The sequence below is a fragment of the Mesocricetus auratus genome, unplaced genomic scaffold, assembly GCF_017639785.1.
Source record: "Mesocricetus auratus isolate SY011 unplaced genomic scaffold, BCM_Maur_2.0 Super-Scaffold_100022, whole genome shotgun sequence".
NCBI classification, from domain to species: Eukaryota; Metazoa; Chordata; class Mammalia; order Rodentia; family Cricetidae; genus Mesocricetus; species Mesocricetus auratus.
Window position 1 is genome coordinate 37,097,791 of NW_024429203.1, and position 22,992 is coordinate 37,120,782.

The following is a 22,992-nucleotide window of genomic DNA, read 5'->3' on the forward strand; positions in this document are numbered from 1 at the left end:
CTGTAAAACAATATCACTTCTTAGGGCTGCTGTAACAACTGTTCCTAAATAGAGACAGGCCTAGTGGTGCACGCCTCTGATCCCAGCTCTTGTGAGACAGAGACAGGCAGATTTCTGTGAGTTCAAGGCCAGCCTCATCTACATAAGTTCCAGGTCAGCTAGACCTACACAGTGAGACCCTGTCTCAAAAACAGAAAAAAAAATGTTGCCCTGTTCCACATTCATACAAACATTACTAAGGATGTATCATGTCGAGGAGCACAGAGACACTAGAAATATGAAAGAGAAAGGGCCTCAAAGCACACTCTACATGGAACCCACATTAAAAGTTCAAGTACAAACTTCATATTCCACTTTGTAGTTTCTAAGTAGGGCAATTATTTTAAGGTTCTCCTACAAAAATTAAAGAATCACTCTTTTTTTCTTTGAAAAAACAATCTAAGACATTGTCACATTCAACCAATTAATGCATGTCTGGGAAAGATTTAGAAACTGAAAAACATGCTAAAACTTTAACTGAAAAGCAACCTGCAATTGGCATCACCTTTCAAAATTCTCAGATTAACAGACCAAATTATGGACCAATCTGATACTATGATAATTTTTGTCAGAAAGGCTGGACCAATAGATATAAGGAAAGAAAATCAAGTTCAAGTTTGCATTTCATTTGCTCATTTCACTTAGATGCTGACATATGACTTAAGTATTAACCCTCTTACTAAAATATTTTTCTTTTCTTCTTGGTTTTTCGAGACAGGGTTTCTCTTTGTAGCTTTGGAGCCTATCCTGGCACTAACTCTGTAGACCAGGCTGGCCTCGAACTCACAGAGATCCGCCTGTCTCTGCCTCCCGAGTGCTAGAATTAAAGTCATGCACCACCAATGAATCTAACTTGGTCATACCACTATACATTCATTTTATTAGTTGCACTACATAGCTGCTGACATCACTCAAAGTCTTCCGAATCTCTACCTCTCAAAGTCCCCGAACCATCACCAGTGCCACCCTGGAGCTTACCATAAGGGCAGAGTCTCATTCCCCACAACAGTCTATTCTGATTGAGTCAGAATTTGCATTGTAACAAAATCCCTATAGGATGGCTATGAACATTGATGCCTGATTAGCAAAGCTGTAAACTGTGGCAGGTTTGGGGTTTTTACTTTGTTGATTGTTACAAAAAAAGTTTATTTGCTGCCAAACTGTGACATGTAATAAGAATTCAGAAAAGTAAGTGGAATCAGCATGATGGACATTCTCTGTATACCATACTCTTGATGTCTCCTCACTCCCGACCGTCCCTCTCAACAGGGCCTTGTACTCCAAGAAATCTTGCACTATTCATCTTTCTCTTGGATGGACATTTTGTCAGCCACTATGACGAGCATCCTCTTTGAAGCTAAATAACCACACATATGGGATCAAGAGAACAGAGTCTCCATAATTTCGGGGACAATTAAAAAAATCAAAATGTGTTTATCTACCGTTGAATTGAAAACATTCCATATGAAAAAGAAAACTACTTAAATGACTTTATCATTATAAATTTCTGTGTATCACCTAATATACAGTTTTACGGTAGGTACCACATGTTTTAAAAAGGAATTCACATAGAACTTAGGGAGCATGGTATTATTATTACTATTATACAACAGTCACAGCGCCTATAAAATAGAGCAAATCTTGTTTCTCTCCCATTTAAAAGAAAGATATGACAGACCTATGCTGAAACTGATCACAGCAGGCAGGATGGCTGGGCACAGGTTCAAAGCAAGGTACTAGTGTCCAGTTTTCAAAATCCCTGTAAGCGCCAACTTCATCTCTTGTCGCTGTGGCCATGGTGTTATGCCAAACATTTGAAAACAGCTCAAGAGTGCTGTTCCATATAAGCAATTATGAAGAGCTTTGCAAAGAGAAGGTAAAAATTGTAATAACAGTCGACACCTTCAATTGGTCAAAATGCTCATTCTCTGGGATGCAATATAAGAGTTACCTGGATGAATGTGAACCAATGCACCAAACACAGAGAAAAGGATTGAAAGGGATTAAAGAGTTGCTAGGAGAAATTATCAAGGAGCCTACTTGAAGTAGTCTTGGACGTTAAATATGTCCTGCAACATCCCTGGCCTTTATAAGATCCAATTATAGATCAGTCACACTTGCATTTACCTCACTCCATTTTGCATTTTTGGCCTATAACTTCTTTTAGGATACAGAGTTCCACAAGAGCACAAGGTGTTTAATGGTTTTTTGAAACGGGCCTAAATATATTGATCTCCAGTTTTAGAGTACCATTTACTCTAATATTTCAGAATGTCATGAATAATTCATAATGCCCTAGTTCTAGTCACATCCCCCATCCAAAGCTCTCAAAACTGTGTACTTGGCTCTATTTATTCACCTATCAGTCACTCTTCAATTCTCTTCTGGCTGGCTTCTACACCCTTCCCTCACTCGAACTCGTCTTAGACCACAAATAACCCTTTACATGGCTAAGTACAATGGCCACCCTCCAGTTGTTACTTTCCTCTTGCTGACTGCTTCGTTCCACAAACTTAACCAAGCATTCTCTCCCCCTTGAGAGAACTCTCTTCCTTCTTCCAGATACTTTGCAACTCTCTAGCCCTTGTCACTCTTAGAGCTTCTGACACTTCTATCTGAACTGCAGTCATTCGCTGCACGACCTTGGGGAAAAGTCCTGGAATCTCCTCTAAGCTCATGACTGTATCACTTCATGATGCTGACGCACACCTTCACATATCCAGCCCAGACCAGCCTTCTGGGCCCAGAACAGTACACACAACTGGGTACAAGTGTCGTCTCATTGTGTACATTAAGCTCCACATATGCACCTCTCAAGTCTTGGACTTTCCCGTTTTTTCCTCCAGTGCATCCCATTCAGCTACAGTTGCTTCTGCCAAAAACCAAATCCCTTTACCCTCATTGCTCACATTCAACCAATCACCAAGCCTTTTCATTTCTATCCTCCAAAGTATATGTCCATTTCCCCATCTCCACCATCCTCTTCCACCCGGGCAGGCCTGAGGTGTCATTAACTTTAGTCTTCCTGAATTCACTGATACCTTCCTCTAATTCCATCTACAAAGGCAGAGTGATGTGCCAAGAAGAAAATGATTCAAACACTTCCTATGGCTTCCCTGTGGGTTCTAATATTCACAAGACACTGTCCTCCTCTCCAGACATCCACACCACTACTATTATTCCCTGGGTTCCCTAAGAGCCAACCGTTTGGCTTCTCTCTATATATTAGACCTGCTACGCTTTTCTCAGGTGTGGCGATCCAAAAAACAAACAACTCAGTGTACATGCACACATACCCTATGAAGTAAGATTGTTGTTTTTATTCCTGTTTCATCTCTACTATACTTATTTCAATATAACATCAAGATACTATTTCTATTTTACAATAAATGAGCTTCAGACAGGTAAAGCAGCTTAACCGAGAACATGGAAATTCGGCAGTAAGTGGGGTTTCAGGGACTGGCAGTGTAGCTCAGGGCGCATGCTCAGCACACGGGAGGCTTTGTTCAACTCTCCAACACCAAAATTGACAGCTAGAATCTAACTTTAGTCTTGTGGACTACCAGATTCCCCAGTACCACAAAAAAGCATGCAAAGCCATGCATGAGAACAGGGACCATTTAGGCTTTGCTCCATGCTAAATCCTTCTCAAGGTGAACAGTGTCTAGCATGCAATCCATGTTCAATCAGTAAAGTTTAATATAGGAATGTTTACCTCATCCTTGCATAATTAGCTTGAGAACGAAATCAATTACAACTATGCCTCCTAGTCCTATCTAAACACAGGCTTCCTATGTTAGCAGTCACCCTCTCTGGTCCTTGCAGAGGTGCGAGGGTGGGCACTAGCCCTGTGTGACTGCTGGCCAGGATCCTCCCTCCTTCCCTGGGGATCAGGAAGCTGGCGGTCTTTCCTACTCTCAGGCCTCACCTTCCATGTGGGCGAAGATCCTACATCAGCTTCCGAGCCGGGATCAGGTGACTCTCCGGTGTGCAAGAGCATGAAGCGGCCATAGCGCTTCAGAGGCCACTGGGAGACTTCTCCCGGAAGGCCGAGGCCCGAGGCGACTTTTCCCGCCTCAGCCATGCCTGCTCACGGTCCTGGAAAGCGGCCTCCACGTGACACCTCACGACAATCGGCTAGCCAATCAGGAAGCACGGTGGCTCAAGGCCCACCCTTCCCCTAAGAGAAAGCCGAGGATTCTTCTACCTATGGACCGGAAGTGTGGTCTTCGCTGGTTTTTTTTTTTTTTTTTTGACCTTGGGAAGCCTGGAAACGAGGATATTTAAGCTTACAATTTGTAAGATTTCAGTACCAGCATGGGAGACTTCACCTTCCCTCAAGGCAGCCCACGTCATGGTCCATCAGCCTCGAGCCTTGAGAGACTTCCTAAACTGGCCGACTTCCTCATAACCACTAAACCACGGGGCTAGGCTGTCTCTCTGGGGTGTCTTCGTCCTCATAGCAGTTTCTCAGATCATGGCAGCCTCTTACCATCCTACCTCAAATCTGCCACAACCATTCGGCAAACATGGCTACTTTCTCGCCATCTTGTGCCCCTGAACATATTACCTCCTTTTTTCATATGTAGAGAGGAGCAGATGGATAGGGGTTGGCCCAGAAGTATAAGCCTCCATTAAACAGCAAGCAAATGACATTTCTGGGTGATTTATAGCCAAAAAAGCATTTCCACATCTGTTAGTTCATTTATCCCCTCAACAACCTTGTGCTGGGTTACAGAAACACAACAGGGATTATTAACCGTCTCCCCCTTTCTCCAACCCACCTCCCGCCCCAGAACTGATGGTTGCAAAATAAGGTCCAGAGAGCAGACATTATTTATCTATGGACATAGCTGGTGAATGGCAGAGCCAAAGTAGAACTGTAGACCCCAGAGTCTCTTCATATGTCTGTTCCACTTACAAACAAGAATTTAAGTATTTATAAATCTATGTCAAGTCAGAGCAATGTATACAGAGAATGGAGGCTATGTTAACCAAACACAAAGTAAAAATAAACTGAAAACTTAAAAGTTTTATTTTTTTAATTGGGTTTTGTTTTGTTTCTGTTTTGAGACAGAATCTCATTCTGTAGCCTATGTTGGTCTCAAACCTGTGGTGAGGCTGCCTCAGCCTCCTGAATGTTGGGATTATAGCTAGGAGCCATCAAACCAGACTCAGTGCAAACAGTTTTTAAACTACGCAGTAGACATCTAGAGAATGTTTGGGAAAGCGGTCATTTGTTCAGTACAATGCATCAACTATCTATGGAGTGCAAAAGACCATGCTAGCCAGCAACTGGCTACAGAAATGCTTACCCATTCCCACGGTGCGCAGCTAGCCTCTGGGACCTCAGGATCTAGCAAGGAAGAACGAAGCAAGGTGCAAAAAACCTCATCCGTCTAAGGTTGCATGCCCAGTGAACAGCAGAGCCTCCGAAGAACCACGGGCTCCACCACGGCTCCATGTGACAACTCCACTCATAAAGAATTTAAGTATTTAGCCGGGCGTTGGTGGCGCACACCTTTAATCCCAGCACTCGGGAGGCAGAGGCAGGCGGATCTCTGTGAGTTCAAGGCCAGCCTGGTCTACAGAGTGAGTTCCAGGACAGCCTCCAAAGCCACAGAGAAACCTTGTCTTGAAAAACCAAAAACAAACAAACAAACAAACAAAAAAACCCAAGAATTTAAGTATTTGTAAGGCTAGGCCAAGTCAGGAGCTTGATCCATATTCCTGGCAGGAAATGCTGTGCCATGACGTCATAAGTCTACCAAGAGGGAGTGGTGGTGGCATTTGACTTAGAGCTTGAAGGTTTCCAAAGGAGTGATGAGGAAACTGGCATCCCCTGGGGGGGGGGGATTGAAGATCAGAGATACAGAGGTGGCAGCAGAGCTGCTAGGAAGCAAAGCTGAGTTTTAAGAGAGAAGGGAGATGGGCAGAAGACTACTCAACAGCCATGAAGGAGTGTGGGTTTTTCTTGGCAGGGGGGAGGAATGTGGTCCAGGCAAATTAATCTGGGTTGGGGGGGGGATGAGATAAATTTGATTAAACTTACCATTAAAGTTTCTTATCATTCCATTCATCCAGTAAAATTTATCGAAAGGCTCAGGTTTCAGAAACGGCTTCTGAAAGTCCTGAAATGACACAGCAGTACTGTACTTAATGTGGTAGTAAATAGTTAAAACTTGGTTTGAATCTCAGCTGGCTTGCCAGCTGTGTGACCTTGGGGAAATCACTCAACCTCTCTGTAAAATAGTGCCATTACACAACTACGTTATGGGCTCACGATAAGAGCATATGGGAGGAAATACTTGGTAGGCTGTAAAGTGGTACACGTGTTGATCTTTTCTGTTTCCAGGGTTAAAGTGACTTTGCATGGGCCAGCTACAGGATGGAGGATGGGAACAGAAGCCTGACATTGGGTCTCTGGGGCACTCACCTTCCAGGCCCAGGGTTGCAGCTGCTGTCAGACACCCTTCAGAGGAACAGATGGTGTTCACAGTTGGGACCCTGTCAGTGCCCAAGGACACCCAGAGTCCTGCTGAGTTCCCACCTGCAAGCTTCCTTCCTAGACAATGCACCTGCATCCCACCTCTGGGGCCACCAGCATCTGCCAAGAGCAGGTCATGCCTGCAGAGGGAGATATATGATGAAGCCACAGCTCAATGCATGGAAGCTTGCACAAACTTACAGTATTAATGAGAATTACTTGAACACCCAAGAGACCCAAGCATTGTAGAGAGTAAAGCCCACTAGGCTTCTCCTTTTTAGGGCTTACATCAGTGAGAGTCAGAGCATTGAGCAAGTCACTGCATCCTCTTAACTGCTAAAGTATCTTCTTTTTTAAAAATGCAAGTGAAATGTTTATGAAAGTACAGTATTACACAACAAGAAGCACAGATCTCCAGTGTTTAATTAGGTAAGTTTGTGTTTCCTGTTCTATTTCTTATTTTGGTTTTTGAGATGGGGGCTCACTATGTAGCCTTACCTGGCTTGGAAAGTCTTATGTAGACCAAGCTGGCCTGAAACTCACAGACCCACCTGTTTTTTACCTGAGTGCTAAGATTAAAGGTGTGTACCCAGTCAATTAAGTAACTTTTAATACCAGTGTACATTCATGTAACTACCCAAGACAAGATATAAAACATTTTTGAAACTTAAATCCCTTCCTCTTCCCAGATGATGTCCATCTCACAAAATGGACAGCTGGCCTAGTCTATGTTTTATAACCACAGCTTGGTTTTCCTCCCTAGGGACTCCACATACATGGATGCCTCCATGGTGAGCCCATTATATCTACCATTTTCTTGTCTTTTTTGAGACAGAAGCTCATATGGCCCAGATTGACCTCTACCAAAGATGACCCTGAACTCCTGCTCCTACCGTCTCCACCTCCCAAATGCTGGTATTACAGACATGCACTTCCAAGCCTCCTGGCTTAGATCTGCTTCTTTTGTTCTTTGTAATTTCAGTTTTAGGCTCTATCAACAATTTACTCTTTTTTTTTTACTACCAAATAACATTCTATGGTATGACTAGCTCACAGTTTGCTTTTTAAAGAATTATTCCAGTGCTATGAGGCTTGAAACCAGAGCCTCATGCATACTAGGGAAGCATCTACTGTTGACCTACATGTCTACTCCATGCTGTGACTACCTTCACCTGTAGGGTCGTTTTCCACTGGGTTTTTTGTTTGTGGTTTGTTTGTTTGGTTGGTTGATTTTGTTTTGCTCTTGTTGTTATAACTATTCTCACACAAGTCTTTTTTCTAATATATGCTGTCATTAACCTAGGGATCTCTAAACATAAAGTGAGGGATGATAGAAGAAGACAGCTGTCATCAACTTCAAGCCTCAGTATCATGTCCCCCTACACAGTGTGCCTACACAAATGCATGTGCAAAAATGGCTTTGTTTCTCATGGAAGATAGGAATGAGTGACTGGGTCATCTTTGGGATGAGCAAGTGCCCACACCTAGAGAGTTTTGACCATGAGATAAAGAGGATAGAGGGAGGACATAAGGAGTAAGGGGCAGACACATCCATCCTGTACATTGGGGACAAGATGGGGTTTGAGTTTGGCTTTTAGAGGGTAATAAGTTATTGACTATGTCTAAGAATCTATTTGTCTCTTTTTCTCCTCACTCCTCGAGTGGGATAATGCTGAGATCTGTTTCCCAGCATTCCCTAGTGGGATTCTGCTCCCACTAGGATTCTTTTATGTCTAACTCCCTTCTCCCTCCCTCTCAGTGTTCCCTAGGATCACCTCTCCCTTCTCCCTCCCTCTCAGTGTTCCCTAGGATCATCTCCAAAATAAATTGTACTTGAATCCTTGTCCCAGGGCTGCTTCTGAAACAAACTAAGATGGGAACAAACAAGACCAAAAGAGTTTCAGATTTAGTTTTAAGGTCACTGTAGAGAAGCAGATAGTGCAAGAGGTATTTAGGAGAGGAGGAATCATTCTCAATCCAAAGACCCTTCCATGCCTAAGTAACTAGCTGCAGCCACAGCAGAATTTATAACCTAAAGTACTGAATGACAGGCAACTATTGGCTAACACATCACCCTGTTGCAATAAACAAACACCCAACCCACCCCAACCCCCACCCCATACAGGGCACCAGTGACAGACGTTTGAGTTGGTAGACCAATGATTTTATTGTGCTTTCTTGCAGAGCATGGACAAGGAGATAATTTACAAAGATGTGGGCAATCCCAAAGCAGCTACACCACTGAAAAGTCCCTATGGGGTGAAAATTTCCCATGACTGCATGGATGGAGTCCTATCTTCATTTACCTTTTCACAGTCTTTCATAATCTTCACAATTCCAGCATGGGACCACAAATCCCCGCATGGAACCATGAGCAATCAGGGCAGAACTATAGGCAGCTAGCTGGGAGGTGCAGAAGGGAGTGACTGAGATAACAGGTGAGAATCTAATATCCCTTCCTGTTCTTCTTTTTATGAGGGGAATCTCAACCATCTACAGGCCCCATTTCTAGGGCTGCCTGCAGAAGCTCACGACTGCTATGGACGAGAAAATGGTTATTTGGTTTTGGAGGCTAGCTCTCTACAGCACCCCCTCTTCTGAGACGGTTACCAGACAGAAAAATTAAATCTCAGAAACTGAAAGAAAAAAGTGTTTATTTCATTAAACATCTTTTTAAGAATCTTTTTTATGTGGAACTATTTTGCAGGTGACATTTGACATACGGAGGTGCTGGCTGCTTGAGTAGTTGGCATTATTGCCCAAGATTGGTGCAAAACTGTTGTGGAGGAATGCATGTGTGGCTTACTGAGTCCTTGCCTAGCATGTCTGAAGCCCCAGATTGGATTCCCTAGCCCTTCAAAGGTTGAGTGGACATGGTGGCTGTAATTTCAGCACTCAGGAAGTAGAGGCTAAGGTTATATTTGATTACATGGTCAATTTGAGGCCAAGCCTAGACTACAAAAGACCTTATAGAAGGGAGGGAGGGAGGGAGGGAGGGAGGGAGGGGGCAGAATGGAGGGAGGGAATAGTTTTAGAACCTGATCATGTCCTTTTCAAAACAGACTAGGAACTCTAGTCATCCCTTCCCCCTAGGTTAGTAAGTTGACAAAAGAAGTAATGGCTTCAGTGTCCTCAAGTCCCTGTCATTGCAGGATGACAGGCATGCACGTTTGCTCTGCCTGCTGGGTCCCTCAGCTACAGCATACAGAGTCTCTGAGAAGAGCAGAGCACTGTCCTTGGCAGTGGGCGTTTTCCAGAAAATCCCTGTTCTCATCAATATAGCCAGATGATGTGTCTCCATAATATCAGACCCCAGGTGGCTGTGTGTGGAGGGGATGTTCCCGTGGAACTTCGTGCTCACAGCTAGAAAGCAATTATGTTCATCTCTACTCTATCCTTCACGTGCAAAACCCAGCTGTCCTACTGCAGGTAACTGAAGGGACTTCAATGTAACACAGACAATTCCAACTTGTTCTCAGGCTACTGATCACTGACACAACATGAAAAGAGATTAGACTGACTTTTTCCGTTCATTAAAAGGCCCAAGACTAACAGGCTAGTTAGAAACATGTTTGCCAGCTGGTAAATTTGGGAGCATGATTTGCAAAGCTGTGTTAGAACCAGAAAGAGGAACTGACAACAAACCTTGTAGGAAAACTACAAACACAAACCCTTATCTTGAAAAGGACTGTTTTGTTAATATTGGAGTCAGAGTTCCTGGCATAGTTTTCTTCTTAGTGAAGGGCTGCAGATATTAATGTGGAAGAAATGTATGATTTAAGATATTCTGAATGTACAAAGGGCAAACCTAGGGGGAAAACCTCCTTTCCTATCCTAATACTCATAAGAAGTGGAGCAAACAGGAAAGTAGACATTTAATATCCCAAAAATCTGATCCTGGTAGTGGTTCCATTTGGGACATTTCTAACTGTGACACCTGCAACTACATTGTCAAATAGAGGAGTATAAACCCCTCTAGAAATCTATTCCAATTTGATGCATCGCTTATTTCCTCTTCCTTCCTTCCCCAGAGAAATCGTTTTACCCACCTCTGCAGACGGGGCGGTGAGATTTGCAATTTACACCTCAGAGACAGGTGAGAGTATCATGAAAAAAGTGCTTTGTGTTGGACAGTGACTCAGCAAGAGCATTCTGAGCTCCATCATTGAGATAATTTGAATAATTTAGCTGGCAGCCAGGGAAGGCACATCTGCAGTAGATGTTCGGCTAGGACTGGATTAAGCTGGGAGGTCAGTTGTAGGGTGACCTCTGGGATACTTGCACTGCTTACCTGCGTGCAACACTTTATCTTTGAGAGCATCACAATGTACTTTAGAATGAGAATCACTTCTTTAGGAAAAATTCTTTATACATATTTTAAACGATATTTTATTTATTACATGCACATATGTGAGCATTTGGAGGTCAGAGGACAACTTGCCCAGTACATTATAATTGTAATCTTTAAAATAATGACCCTAATGTTGTATGAAATAAGAGTCCACCCTTCTACACCCTCCATTTCCTAAGTCCTCTGCTGCTACACTGGGGACATGTTGTCCCAGAGTTTACAGGAGACAGCGTTTGGGTCCTGCTCATGTAACTGTGCTTGTCCTCATTCAGCCCTGGGGCCTTCTTGGAACTAATCACACTAAACAGTAGGTAGGCACCTTTTAATCCCCTTCAAAGAGAGTATACAGTCCCCCAGAAAGGAAAGACAAAGGATTTTGCCTGCATTTGTAAGCATATGTCTGTTTTACAATGTGCTTACTGCTATGTTTTGGGTTTTGTTTTGACAAAGAACCCACTGTTTAAAATAGACCCTGATCATGGAACTAGTGCGTGTTAACTACAAGACTATGGTATACCTTGCAGAAAAAAAATATGTATGTTGGTTAAACTTCATTCAGGTAGGAATTATACTAAGTTCAAGTGAATAAAAATATATTCTAGACAAGACGTAATTAAACAGAAATACACATAAAACAAATTATGTATTACCTGGTTGGTGAAATGGACTTGTAGCAGCCTAACCCTATATTTCCCCCAGGAGCAACAGCTCAGTGTTCGCTAATTTGGTATGTATGGTGACTGTACAGAACAGAGTTCTTGAGACAGCGACAACAAACCCTTTTTAGGTAGCATTTTCACTTTGTATACGTTGCATTACAACAAGAAAGTTGTGCCTTTGGGACCTGGGGAGAACGGCTCGGCCTTATAAGCATAAGGACTGGAGTGGAAGCTCAGCACCCACTTACAAAGCTGTGCCGAGTGGCATATGCCTTGTGATAGATCTGAGTCAATGCTTTAAGATAGCAAGATAGGACATAAAAATGGGGGGTGGCTAGGGACATGGTTCAGTCAGAAAAGTCCTTGCTGTGCAAGTACTGAGAAGTTGAATTTAGATATCCAGTAAGCACATTCAAAAAACAAAGCAAGAACAACCAACTGAGTTTAGTAGCTTGTGCCTTTAATCTCAACGTTGGGGAGGCCGAGACAAAAGGATCACTGGAGCTCACTAGCCAGACAGTCTGACTTAACTGGTGAGCTTCAAGCCAATTAGTGACCATCTCAAATGAGGTAGATGACACTCCTGAGGATGACACCTAAGGTTATCCTTTGGTTTCTTTACATGTGCACAGTAAAACACACACACACACACACACACACACACACACACACACACACACCAGATATAAATGAGGGAAAAGAAAATATAAAATGTTTTAAAAATACCTGTATAGACTTTCCTTGTCATCATTTCATAAACAATAGAGAAACACAAACTGTTTGCATAACCTTTACATTGCATTGGTATTATAAGTAACCTAGAGGTGGTTCAAAGTGAACTAGAGGATTTGAATATGCAAGTGCTTCCGCCATTTATCCAAGGGGCTGAGAATCTGCAGAGTTGGCATCTGCAGGGATCCTGGCAGCCCTCCTCAGTGGTTAACGGTATGACTGCAATTGATACAAAAAGACCCTGGTTTGATCTTTGCTTCAGGGATTATAAGATAAAAGGAAAAAAAAGGTTCTCAAACTTCACTATTACAGAAAGAAAAAAAAACCCCACAAAACACAAAAACACCCTGCTGTATTCTTTTACTTAGGTTTCCCTATATCTACGAGTGAGTTTTTCCTGGGGTATGAATCTAAAGGGAGAGCTGCTGAGTCATGTGTGCTCACTTTTTTATCTTATTTGAAATTGCCAAGTTACTTCCCCCTGTATGTAACACTACTCAACACTTGCCCACAGTGTGGAAAACTCCATGTTTCCAAATTCTCTTCGACAGTAATGACCTGTGATGGTTTGAATGAAAGTGGCCCCATGGGAACTGTTGGGAAAGCATTAGGCCATATGACCTTGTTGGAGTAGGTGTGTCACTAGGGGTGGTCTTTGAGGTTTCAAAAGCTCATGCCAGGCCCAGTGTCTGTCTGCTCATCTGTCTGTCTGTCTCTCTCTGCCTGATGCCTTCAGGTCAGGATGCAAAGCTATAAGATACTACTCCTGCATCATGCCTGTCTGCTTCCTGCCATGATGATAATGGACTACCCCTCTTAAACTGTAATCGAACCCACAATAAAATGCTTCCTTTTATAAGAGTTATCTTGGTCATGGTGTCTCTTCACAGCAATAGAACAGTAACTAAGAAATGGCCCATTATTATTTCTGACATTTATTCTCTTAATCATTATCTCAGTTAATCATCACTCTATAGGTTCACCATTTTGTCATTGTTTTCCAACCATGTGGATTACTTATTCATCCCCTTCACTGATTTTTCTATTGGTTCTATATCTTTGTTATTTGCTTATAGCAGTTTTTCATACATTCTAGATATAATACCTATTCATTACATTACATTTTCTCTTCCACCAATGTTTTCTCATTTTCCTGATGCTTAGCTTTTTCAAATAGCTTTTTCCTTCGACAATTGCACCCATGTGTACAATATCTTCATTCTACCTACCTACTCCCTTCCTACTTTCCCAGGCATGCTCTCTACATCCCTTTTCCACCTTTATTCATGTTTCTTTACTTCAACCCACTCGCTCCAGTGAGTGCTGTCTGTGTTCCCCGATCCTGTTGCTCGCTTGTGTGCAGATAAGCACAGGGGCAGTGAGTGCGTGAGTGTGACTGTGAGGCACGCCCAGAAGACTGCATTTCTCAGCACTCCCCCCCCACCTTCCCGCTCTTACACTCTTCTCATCTACCTTTCATCTTTAATGTGATCCAACCTTTTCTCTTTACTGTGTTTTGTTATGTGTGCATATGAAAGGAAGGCGTATGAGTGTGTATGTGTACTTGTGTGTAAGTACAGAGGCTAGATGGTTTCCTCCATCAGTGTCCACCATGCTCCTTTATGGCAGGGTCTCTTAATGAACTGGAGCTCACATTTTTTAGCCAGGCAGGCATCTTACCAGCTCCAACAATCCTATCTCTGTACTCCTGAGTGTTGGGGTTACAGGTATGCGTGGTACCATGCCCAGTCCATTACATGGGTACTGGATATCTGAACTCTGTTCCTCTTGTTTGCACAGCAAGCTCTCTTAACTGCAGAGACACCTCTCCAGCTCCTATCATGATTTTTAAAATGTCTTAGGAAATCTCTTCTATGGAAGTTTATCACAATATTGACGATTTTCCTTTTTCATAGCCTTACATTTTAGTTTTACATTTGTCTTTATTACATTTGGAATTTATTTCCAAGCACAGTACAAGACAGAACTGTTGTCTAGCTAGCAAGCATTGAGAAGAAGCTTTGCTTTGCATTAAAATTAAATGCTTCTCGGGTGACATCTTGACATTTCGCTTAATTACATTTTTTTAGTCCTTGAAATGGCAGAATGGTAGAAAAAGAAAGAAAAGGTAGAGAAATGTCATATTTCATCCCAATGCAAAGACCTTATTTGGGCAAATCAATCAAATGAAAACTGCCTTGGAAAGTTTGCTATGGGTCTCAGTTGTCCACAGGTGGCACATTAGTGTTTTTGTATTCCCTCTCTTCCATTAGCCAGTTGAAATAGGCTCTGGGAAACTGCCAAAACTACAGAAAAATTAAAATAAATACCTTCAATCTGAGCCAAACACAATGGGAAAGGTTTGCGGTAGGAAAACTACATTTCAAAGTCCAAGTCCTAGCCCCAGGGAGATTCTGCTGCTTTGTAATAGCTACTTGCTGGGTATTCCTTTACTATATGCTGAGACCCTGCTCTGTTCCAAGGGCCACCCTGGGAGGATGGGAGCTATAGAAATGAGTAAGTCTCTCTCCTTACCTGCTCCCTTCTAGGCAAAAAGACATAGGGAAATGGACTCTTTTCTGTGGGTTAAACATGAAAGTGGTCATAGTCTGTTTTTCAGACTTACACCAGAGCTGGAGAAATAACCAATGGATAGGGAAGGGGGTGGTCTAGGAGTTGTAGGGGATTAGACAGATGAGGCAGTGGTATGGGTGCCTTCAAAGGACATTTCAGTCAGAGGGGGCAGAAAATCAGACAAGTGAGAGACTGATGCCCCTAGGGAAGACCACCTCACCTCAGCTTCTCCTGATATTCTATCATTAATCATCCGATGCTGTGATAAAATACTCCAACAAAAAGCAAAGTGAGAAGGAAAGGATTTACTGGACTTGTGCTTCCAGGTCTCAAGCCATCCCCGAGGGAAGTCAGGACAGGAACTTGAGGCAGGAACTGTTATGGAACACTGTTCAATGGCTAGTTCCCAGCTTAAGCTCAGCAAGCTTTCTTCTCCAGACTGACCACCCGCCTAGGGATGGTACCACCAACAGTGGACTGGGCCCTCACCTCAATCATTAATCAAAACAATTTCTCCTAGACATGTCCACAGGCCAGTCCGATTGAGACAACTCTTCAATTGAGGTTTCCTTCTCTCCAAATGACTCTAGGTTGTGTAAAATTGACAATAAACACTAACAAATATTCTCTTCAGTTTGAACTTGTCTCAGTTTTGAAAAGGAATCACACTCCCGACAAAGCAAACAAATGCAAGCTGAAATCTATCATCTTTTAATATATACCTAGGTGGCTTTTATTCGTCTGCTAAACAATTTTTGTTAATCATTCACTGTGCCAGATACTAGAAGGAACTTCTGTGCAAAGGAAGGCAGAAGCACAGGGATTAGTATTAGGATTGTACCTGGGTACCGGCAACTAAAGAAAGTGCCTGGTTTTGCCTGGAGAAGTCAAGGAAGAGATAATGAACAGAGACTTGGCAGGAAAATAAGCTTGCCAGGGAGAAACACAGGAAGAACACTTGTCTAGGTAGTGGCTGTGAGATGCTCTGCTACAGAAGCATCACCATGCCCCTTCGACTTGCCACCAGCTCAGCCACAAGGGAAGGAAGGCCAGCTTTTAAAGGATGGTGGCTGCTAATTGGAGTAGAGATTTCCTCCTCACAGTTAGTGGCCTATAAAGTAGCCATACACATAGGGGCTTTACCCAATTAGGAGGCATTGGATAATAGATTTAGTCAATCAGAATGGGTTCTTTGAGAGTTTAGAGAATGAAAATAAGATCATCTACTTTTCAGACTAGGAAGGTGGTGAAACCAACATTCAGAAAGAAGGAAGCTTTCTGGTGCCTAGGGTTCTCTGGAGCCCTGGACAGTTCTGTAATGCAAGATCCTGTCTCCCTGCGTTCCTACAATAAGGCTTCTTCCCTCTCTAGTGGCCAAGCACTGTACCTCTAACCACACATGTATATAGCGTGCGTGTAACAGAGGCTGGAGCAGCTTCTGATTTCAGGTCACTTGCAGACACTTGGAGCAGTTCAAGGTCAAGTGTAAGCAAGGTCACAAGAGTTAACATTGACAGAGTGATTACTACATACCAGGAGTCATTCTACCCTAAGGGCTTCACAAGTGCAGACCCAGCTCATTTTCAGAAGAATGCCCACATTAGCATTAAGGAAACCCCAGGCTCAGAGAGGTGAAAGAATGCCCATTTGCACAGCTGGTAAATGTAACATCAGAGATGGTGCTGTGGAACTGGAGAGAGGGCACAGTTGATAAAATATGCCTTACAAGCATATGGACCTGAGTGTGGACTTCTAGAGCCCAGGTCTGGGGGTGGGAAGCCAGACATGGCGACTCTACTAGTGCTGGGGAAGAGGAAACTGGAACTCACTGACTGGCTGGTCTCTATTTAAAGAGTTCCAGACCAATGAGAACAGAATCTGAGGTTGTCTCTGGCCTCCACACACATTAACACACACATACTTGTGCACCTATGTGCTAACATACACACACACACACACACACGTTTTTGTGGAAGTAGGCAGGGGGACAGACTGGGGAAACCCTCACATGCCTTCCTAAGGAGCCTACACAGTTAACAGAACAGTTCCTCATCTATCTGCTGTACATATGGTATTTCTGTTTGAAGATTGCATTGAGATACAGGGCTCTGCCACTAGAATGGCAACGACTGCAGAATCTTGAGACAGGGAGTGAGTGACTTGGTCTGATTTGCCTTTCGGAAAGATCCTCCTGGCAGTGGTGAGGACAGTGAGCTGGCCTGTCCGCACCTAGAGGCAGGGCTGCCGCAGTGGGCCAGATGAGAGATGGAGAGGTTCGTTACAGGATGACACAGACGGGAGATGAGCAGAAGTGGGTGTGAGATGCACCGAGGAGGGAGACCAGCAGGACCGAAGACACAGGATGTGGAGGGAGAAAGGTAGGGGTCTTGGACAACTTAAACCTGCACACTCTTATGCACACTCAAGGAAACACCGCAGACACCAGCACACGCATGCTGCACACAGAGGGAGAGTTATGAACTGGATGGGAACGCACATCCTCAGGCCAGCAAATGCATTTCTACTCTAGAGGACATCACTCATAGCTGCATTTGCAAATTTTCTCCTCTTATTCTCTAACAGAGACAGTTTGATCTAAGTAGTTCTTAGCCCAGAATGTGCTTCCCTACTCCACACTTATCCTAGACTGAACTTACCCCCACTTTCAGAGGGCTGGAATTCCAGACATGCACCACCACACCCTGCCAGACAGGTCTAATTGTTATAATGACCTGGACATGCTATTGACCTTTACTGCTCAGGGACCAGAGATGCTAAACGTTATTCTATTTTTAAAAATGTTCTGTTCCCAATCCTAATAACATCACTTCTGAGAAATACTGGCAGAACTTTGTAGTTGAAAATCCTAGGTTTGAACCCAGATGGGGCAAGTTAGTATCTTTGAGCCTTAGTTTTATCACTTGTTAAGAAGTGCCTGCCTTCTTCTTAAAACAAAACAACTCTGTGTGTGTGTGTGTGTGTGTGTGTGACTACACAGACACACACATTGAGTATGTGTGTGTGTGGTCTATGCGAGTACTGTTACATGCATACGATGGTGGCCAGAGAACAAACTCTGGTACTGGTCCTCCCCTTCCACATTACTCAAGACAGAGTCTCCTGTTTTCTGCCTGGACACTTCAGTGACTCTCCTCATAGGAATGCTGGATTACAGCTCTCAGGGCCAGCTTTACAGTAGGTTCTGAGATCTCACCCCCTGAGCCACACCCCCAGCCCTGACATCTGATGTCTTAGTTGGGGTTACTGTTGCTGTAATGAGGCACCGTGACCAAAAGCAGGCTGAGGAGGAAAGGGTTCATTTCACTTCACCTCCATAGTGTGGTTCAGCATCAAAGTCAGTCAGGGCAGGAACTTAAACAGGGCAGGACCTGGAGGAAGGAGCTAAGGAGCTGATGCCGAGTCCTGGGAGGAATGCTGCTTACTGGCTTGCTCAGCCTGCTTTTTGTATGCTTATTTTTGCTTGTTTTGTTTTGTTTTGTTTTTTTGAGACAAGGTTCCTCTATGGCTTTGGAGGCTGTCCTGGAACTAGCTCTTGTAGAATAGGCTGGTCTTGAACTCATAGAGATCTTCCTGCCTCTGCCTCTTGAGTGCTGGGATTAAAGGCCCACACCACCACTACCCAGCTCAGCCTGCTTTCTCATAGCACTCAGGAGCCCCTGGTGTCCCCACCCACAATGGGCTGGGCCTGCTTCCATCAATCACTAACTAGGCAAATGCCCTAAAGGCTTGCCTATAACCCTACATTATGGAGGCATTTCTCAACTGAGGTTTCCATTCTCTCAGATGACTCTAGCTTGTGTCAAGTTGACATAAAAACTAGCTGGAACATTTGCCTTCTTGCAGGGATTCAGCAAGGTTGCATAGTGCCTGGCATACACTGGGGTGGCTTTTAGATGGAGACTGTGGTTCAAGTGGACACTGAGATGGATTTCTGGGGAATAAAGAGTTTATCAAAAGAATTATTAACACCATGGACATATAGGCAGAGAGGCAACAGCACGGCTGGGGCTCCAAGAGTTCAGGCCCCAGCACTAGAGACAGTATGGCAGGGTCTCTGAAAAGAGGAGGCAGCTGTCCACAAATGGAAGAGGGGGTAGACTGCTCTTACAGCTCTTTGAGGGGAGGCTTTCACAGTAGGACCCTGCAGTCAGACACCAATACCCAGTCAGGAGGTAGGAAGAAGGTGGAGAGAAGGGTGTATATGCTTTGGTGTAAACCCTCCTTCCTAGCTGAGAAGGGATCCCAACTCAGAAGGTGTTACCCTTGGAGTCATCTCCCAGCCCTGCGGCCTGCCTTCTGGCTAGGTCTCAGGAGCTGGCTCAGTGACTGATGCAGACAGGGTTCTTGGTAAGAACAGCTTCCTCCCTGTTAGCAGCAATGTCTTTTCTCGGCTTCCTTTTAAGGGTCGTGAACCAGTGTGCTAATTTCCAAGAAACAAATGTTGTTTCCACCCTCTCATGATCCCCGGTGCAAGCCTAGCCTGTGCAGTCCACTTGAGGGGTATGTGATTGACAGCAAAATGTCCCTTGAAATAACTCATGAACAGCTTGTAGAGGTTGGGCTGTCAGAAACTCCAGCTCAGAAAGAGCTGTTGCCAGCATTGGTGGCTGTCAGCTTGCTATATTTAGAGACAGGGGCAGTGTGGATGAGTGGATGGTTCAAGCCCAAAATGGGGGCAAAATGATGGCGAGGCCAGCGGCTCTTTCCATACTCCAGAAGTTGGAGAAGCTGATCATCCTTCGAAGTCATCCATAAGCTCCTCGGTTGTCTGAGTTTTTTCCAGCTGTCTCTTGAGATAATAAGTGGTCCTCAGTATCAATTAACTCCTCACTATGTGCAAGCCCTGAGCTAGACACCTGTTTACACTCCCGTGCTATGGTTTAAATGTGTCATGTTCTGGAGGGTGCATTGGGCAGTTTGGTCTTCCTAGTGGTGGGCAGAGGTGGTATATTCTTGTAAAAAGCCCACTCTAGTTGGACATGGTTAGGTCATTGAGGCCCTGTGCTCAGAAGAGATACAGATGTTTTTCATGGGCCCCCAGCTAGTGTCTGAGAGTGTGAGTTGTTACAAAAGTGTTAGTCTGGTCTCTAGCTCTCCTCCCCCCCCCCCGTTTTTTTGTCATATAACCCATCCCTCTCCCATGCCCTCCAGCTGCAATGCTATCATACGGCACAGCTAGGAAACCCTCACCAGAAGCTAAAGAAGGTTGCTGGATGTTGGGTTTTAGTCTCTTAAGATACAAGCCAGATAAATCTTATGTATCACCCAGTTTCTGTTATCTTGATATAGCAGTAGAAAACAGATTAATATACTCTAAGTTTTCAAACTGATTTTAGAGGCAATTCTGAGTTCATTTTATAGATGTGAACATTGAAGATTGGCAGGGTGGGTTCACAGATAACCAATCTCATTTTGATACTAGTTTGTCTCGTCTCCGGTGAAGTAAAACTTCACTAAATGCCACAGAGGACCATGGAGACTTTGGGTGAATTTTAATTTTGCTTTCTGGAGTCCATGCTTCTGTTAGTAATTGACAGTGATGGACCTGCTCTCCCTTGAAGCTCTGTGTCTGGTGGTACAACCTATGTTCTGGCATGCTGATGGGCTGAGGGTACCTTACAGATATATGTGATACTCTGAGTTGATGGTGACTAAGTAATAATGGCTGTGGCTCAAGTCACCAGTACAGTGCAATGGCAATTGATACCTCCCACAGATTTATAGCTGTACTCTATTACTCACTAAATATTTTTATATCACCCCTAGTTGATTATGAATTTAAGCTGATTTCAGAATAATGACTTTGTTCTACATATGACTAGTATGCTAAGGACTAGCAAACACAGTTTTTTATTTATTTCTTAATTAATTAATGTATTTTTCTGCATGTGAATATATGTGTAGAGATCTGAGGACAGCTGTGGGAGACAGTTCTCTGCCTCTACCATGTGCACCATAGGGATCAAACTCAGGTCATTAGCCTTGGTGGTCAGCACCTTGAGTGGGCGGTACTTGGACTGCAATTACTCACGATGGTGACTCAGAGATGGAGAGGAGGCACGATATGGCCAAGGAGACTCAAGCATCAGCTGTCTGGTGCTTATTAAAACAAGGGTCAGTATGGCATGGATGGGCATTTGGCACTGCTATTGCCCTGCCATCACCACGCAGGGAAACAGCCTCGGAGGTCAAGTTGCACCCATGGAGGAAGGGCAAAAAGAAGCACCTACAGGTCCCTGAAGGTCACTTCTGTGCTCAGTCGACCCTAAGCTCACCTCACCTCTGGCCTTTTCAGTTACAGGAACCAAAAAATTACTCCCTTATTTTTTTTGAGAGAGTTCAAGCTAAGTTTTCCATTTCTCAAACTGAAGTCCTAAGGGACAGATTACTAAAACAGGTTTAGAAAAATAAAGTTCATCACCCATAATTCTGCCAACCATTTTAGTATTTTAATGTGTTTTCCCAAACCTTCCCTTTCTATTGTAGCAACAGAGTTTTCTCAAGCATGAGATGAGATGGTTTATAAAAATTTGCATTCTCCTTTCTCTCTAGCATCTTGGAACAAGCATTCTCCTTGTTTTTAAATTTTCTTTGTATCTTTTTTTCGGTGTAATAAAGAATATAGAACATAAAACTTACGTTCTTAGCCATTTTTAAGTATGTGGCTCAGTAACCTTAGGGATATACACACAGCTGTGGCCACCAGAACTTTTGCATCTTGCAGAACCGAAACTCTACACCTGTTAGACACCCCCCCACCCATGTCTCCTTTTCCATGGCCTGCCTGCATGAGCCATTTTATTTAATTTATTTGGTTTTGCAATTTTTATATGCATTGGTGTTCTGCGATGGGTGTCAGGTCCCCTGGAACTGGAATTACAGACAGCTATGAGCCACCATGAGGGTGCTGGGAATTGAACCTGAAACCTCTAGAAGAACAGTCGGTGCTCTTGACCACTGAGCCATCTCTCCAGCCCTCTATGAACCATTTTAATAGCATTATGTTATACCATTTAGCTTCACTGAAAGTCATTCCCAGCCAGTCATGGTGGTACACACCTTTAATCGCAGCACTTGGGAGGCAGAGGCCAGCGGGCGGGTGGGCGGGCCGGCAGGCAGGCAGGTCATTGCTCCTCCTCCACCCTGTCTTTGGTACTTTTCTTGTTACTGTGACAAAATATCTTTACAAAAGCAATGCAAGGAAGCACTTATTTTGACTCACAGTTTGAAGGGAGAGTCCATCGTGGCGGGGAGGACATGCACCAGGCGTGAGAGGCAGCCTGGAAGCAGAAAGAGATGAACGCTGGTGCTCAGTTCATTTTCTCCTTTTTATTCGGTTCAGGACCCCAGGCCACAGGTTGTCACCCACATTCAAGATGGGTACTCCCTTTTCAGTTAGACTTTTCTAGACACACCCTCATAGACACACCCAAAGATGTTTCCCAGGTGTCTGCAAACCTGATCAAATTGACAAGATTAATCAATATGCCTCCTTATTCAGGTGTTTTAAGCTGTATGAAGACTTTTCTATTGCCTCGTGTGCTTCTGCTGAGCATCCCACAGGTATCACTGGCCTGAGACAAATTTTATGCTAATTTCTTAGTTTGGGTTTCTGGAGTGTTCAGGAGAATAAATTCAAGCAGTAAGCCCAATGTCAGGTACAGACAGTTACAAATTCTCAAGGGATGGTTCTCCCAAGTAAGGAAAGACAAGCTTCCTTGACACCATCCTTCATGTGTGTGTGTGGGGGGCTGGGGATGGAGAATTTTAACCCATTCTACCGAGTAGACACAGTCAATGACACACTCAACTGCCTTCAACATTCACCAGGGTTACACAAATGAATGGCACCCCACTGTGAACACCTATGACTCGCTGCTGAGGGCTTTTACTTTTTATGGATGAGATGAGATGGAGGTTCTGGGAGTAGTAGCCTTTAGAAGCAATTCTGTACTGGCAATGAGTGAGAGAAGAGGGCTTGGCTCCAGGTGGAACATCTACCGAGTCCCTTCCCTTGTTGTCTCTCTTCCCTTTCTCCACCCTATTGCAGTTTGAGAACACCATCAAATAAGCTATTCATTGACAGATTCCTTTCTCACTGTAAGAAAGCTGGTGCCAAAAGTGATCCA

The 22,992-nt window shown here is 43.8% G+C and overlaps 1 protein-coding gene across 1 annotated transcript in view; it reads right to left on the minus strand.

The window, feature by feature from the left end:
• The window catches only part of Rec114 (REC114 meiotic recombination protein), an 83,387-nt gene extending 79,219 nt beyond the window's left edge, over window positions 1–4,168 (minus strand). The window contains exon 1 of the mRNA XM_005069325.4: window positions 3,968–4,168. Coding sequence (XP_005069382.1) covers window positions 3,968–4,123 — 156 coding nt within the window. The 5' untranslated portion in view covers window positions 4,124–4,168. The remainder of the gene's footprint in view (window positions 1–3,967) is intronic.
• Between the last annotated feature and the right edge of the window lie 18,824 nt (window positions 4,169–22,992).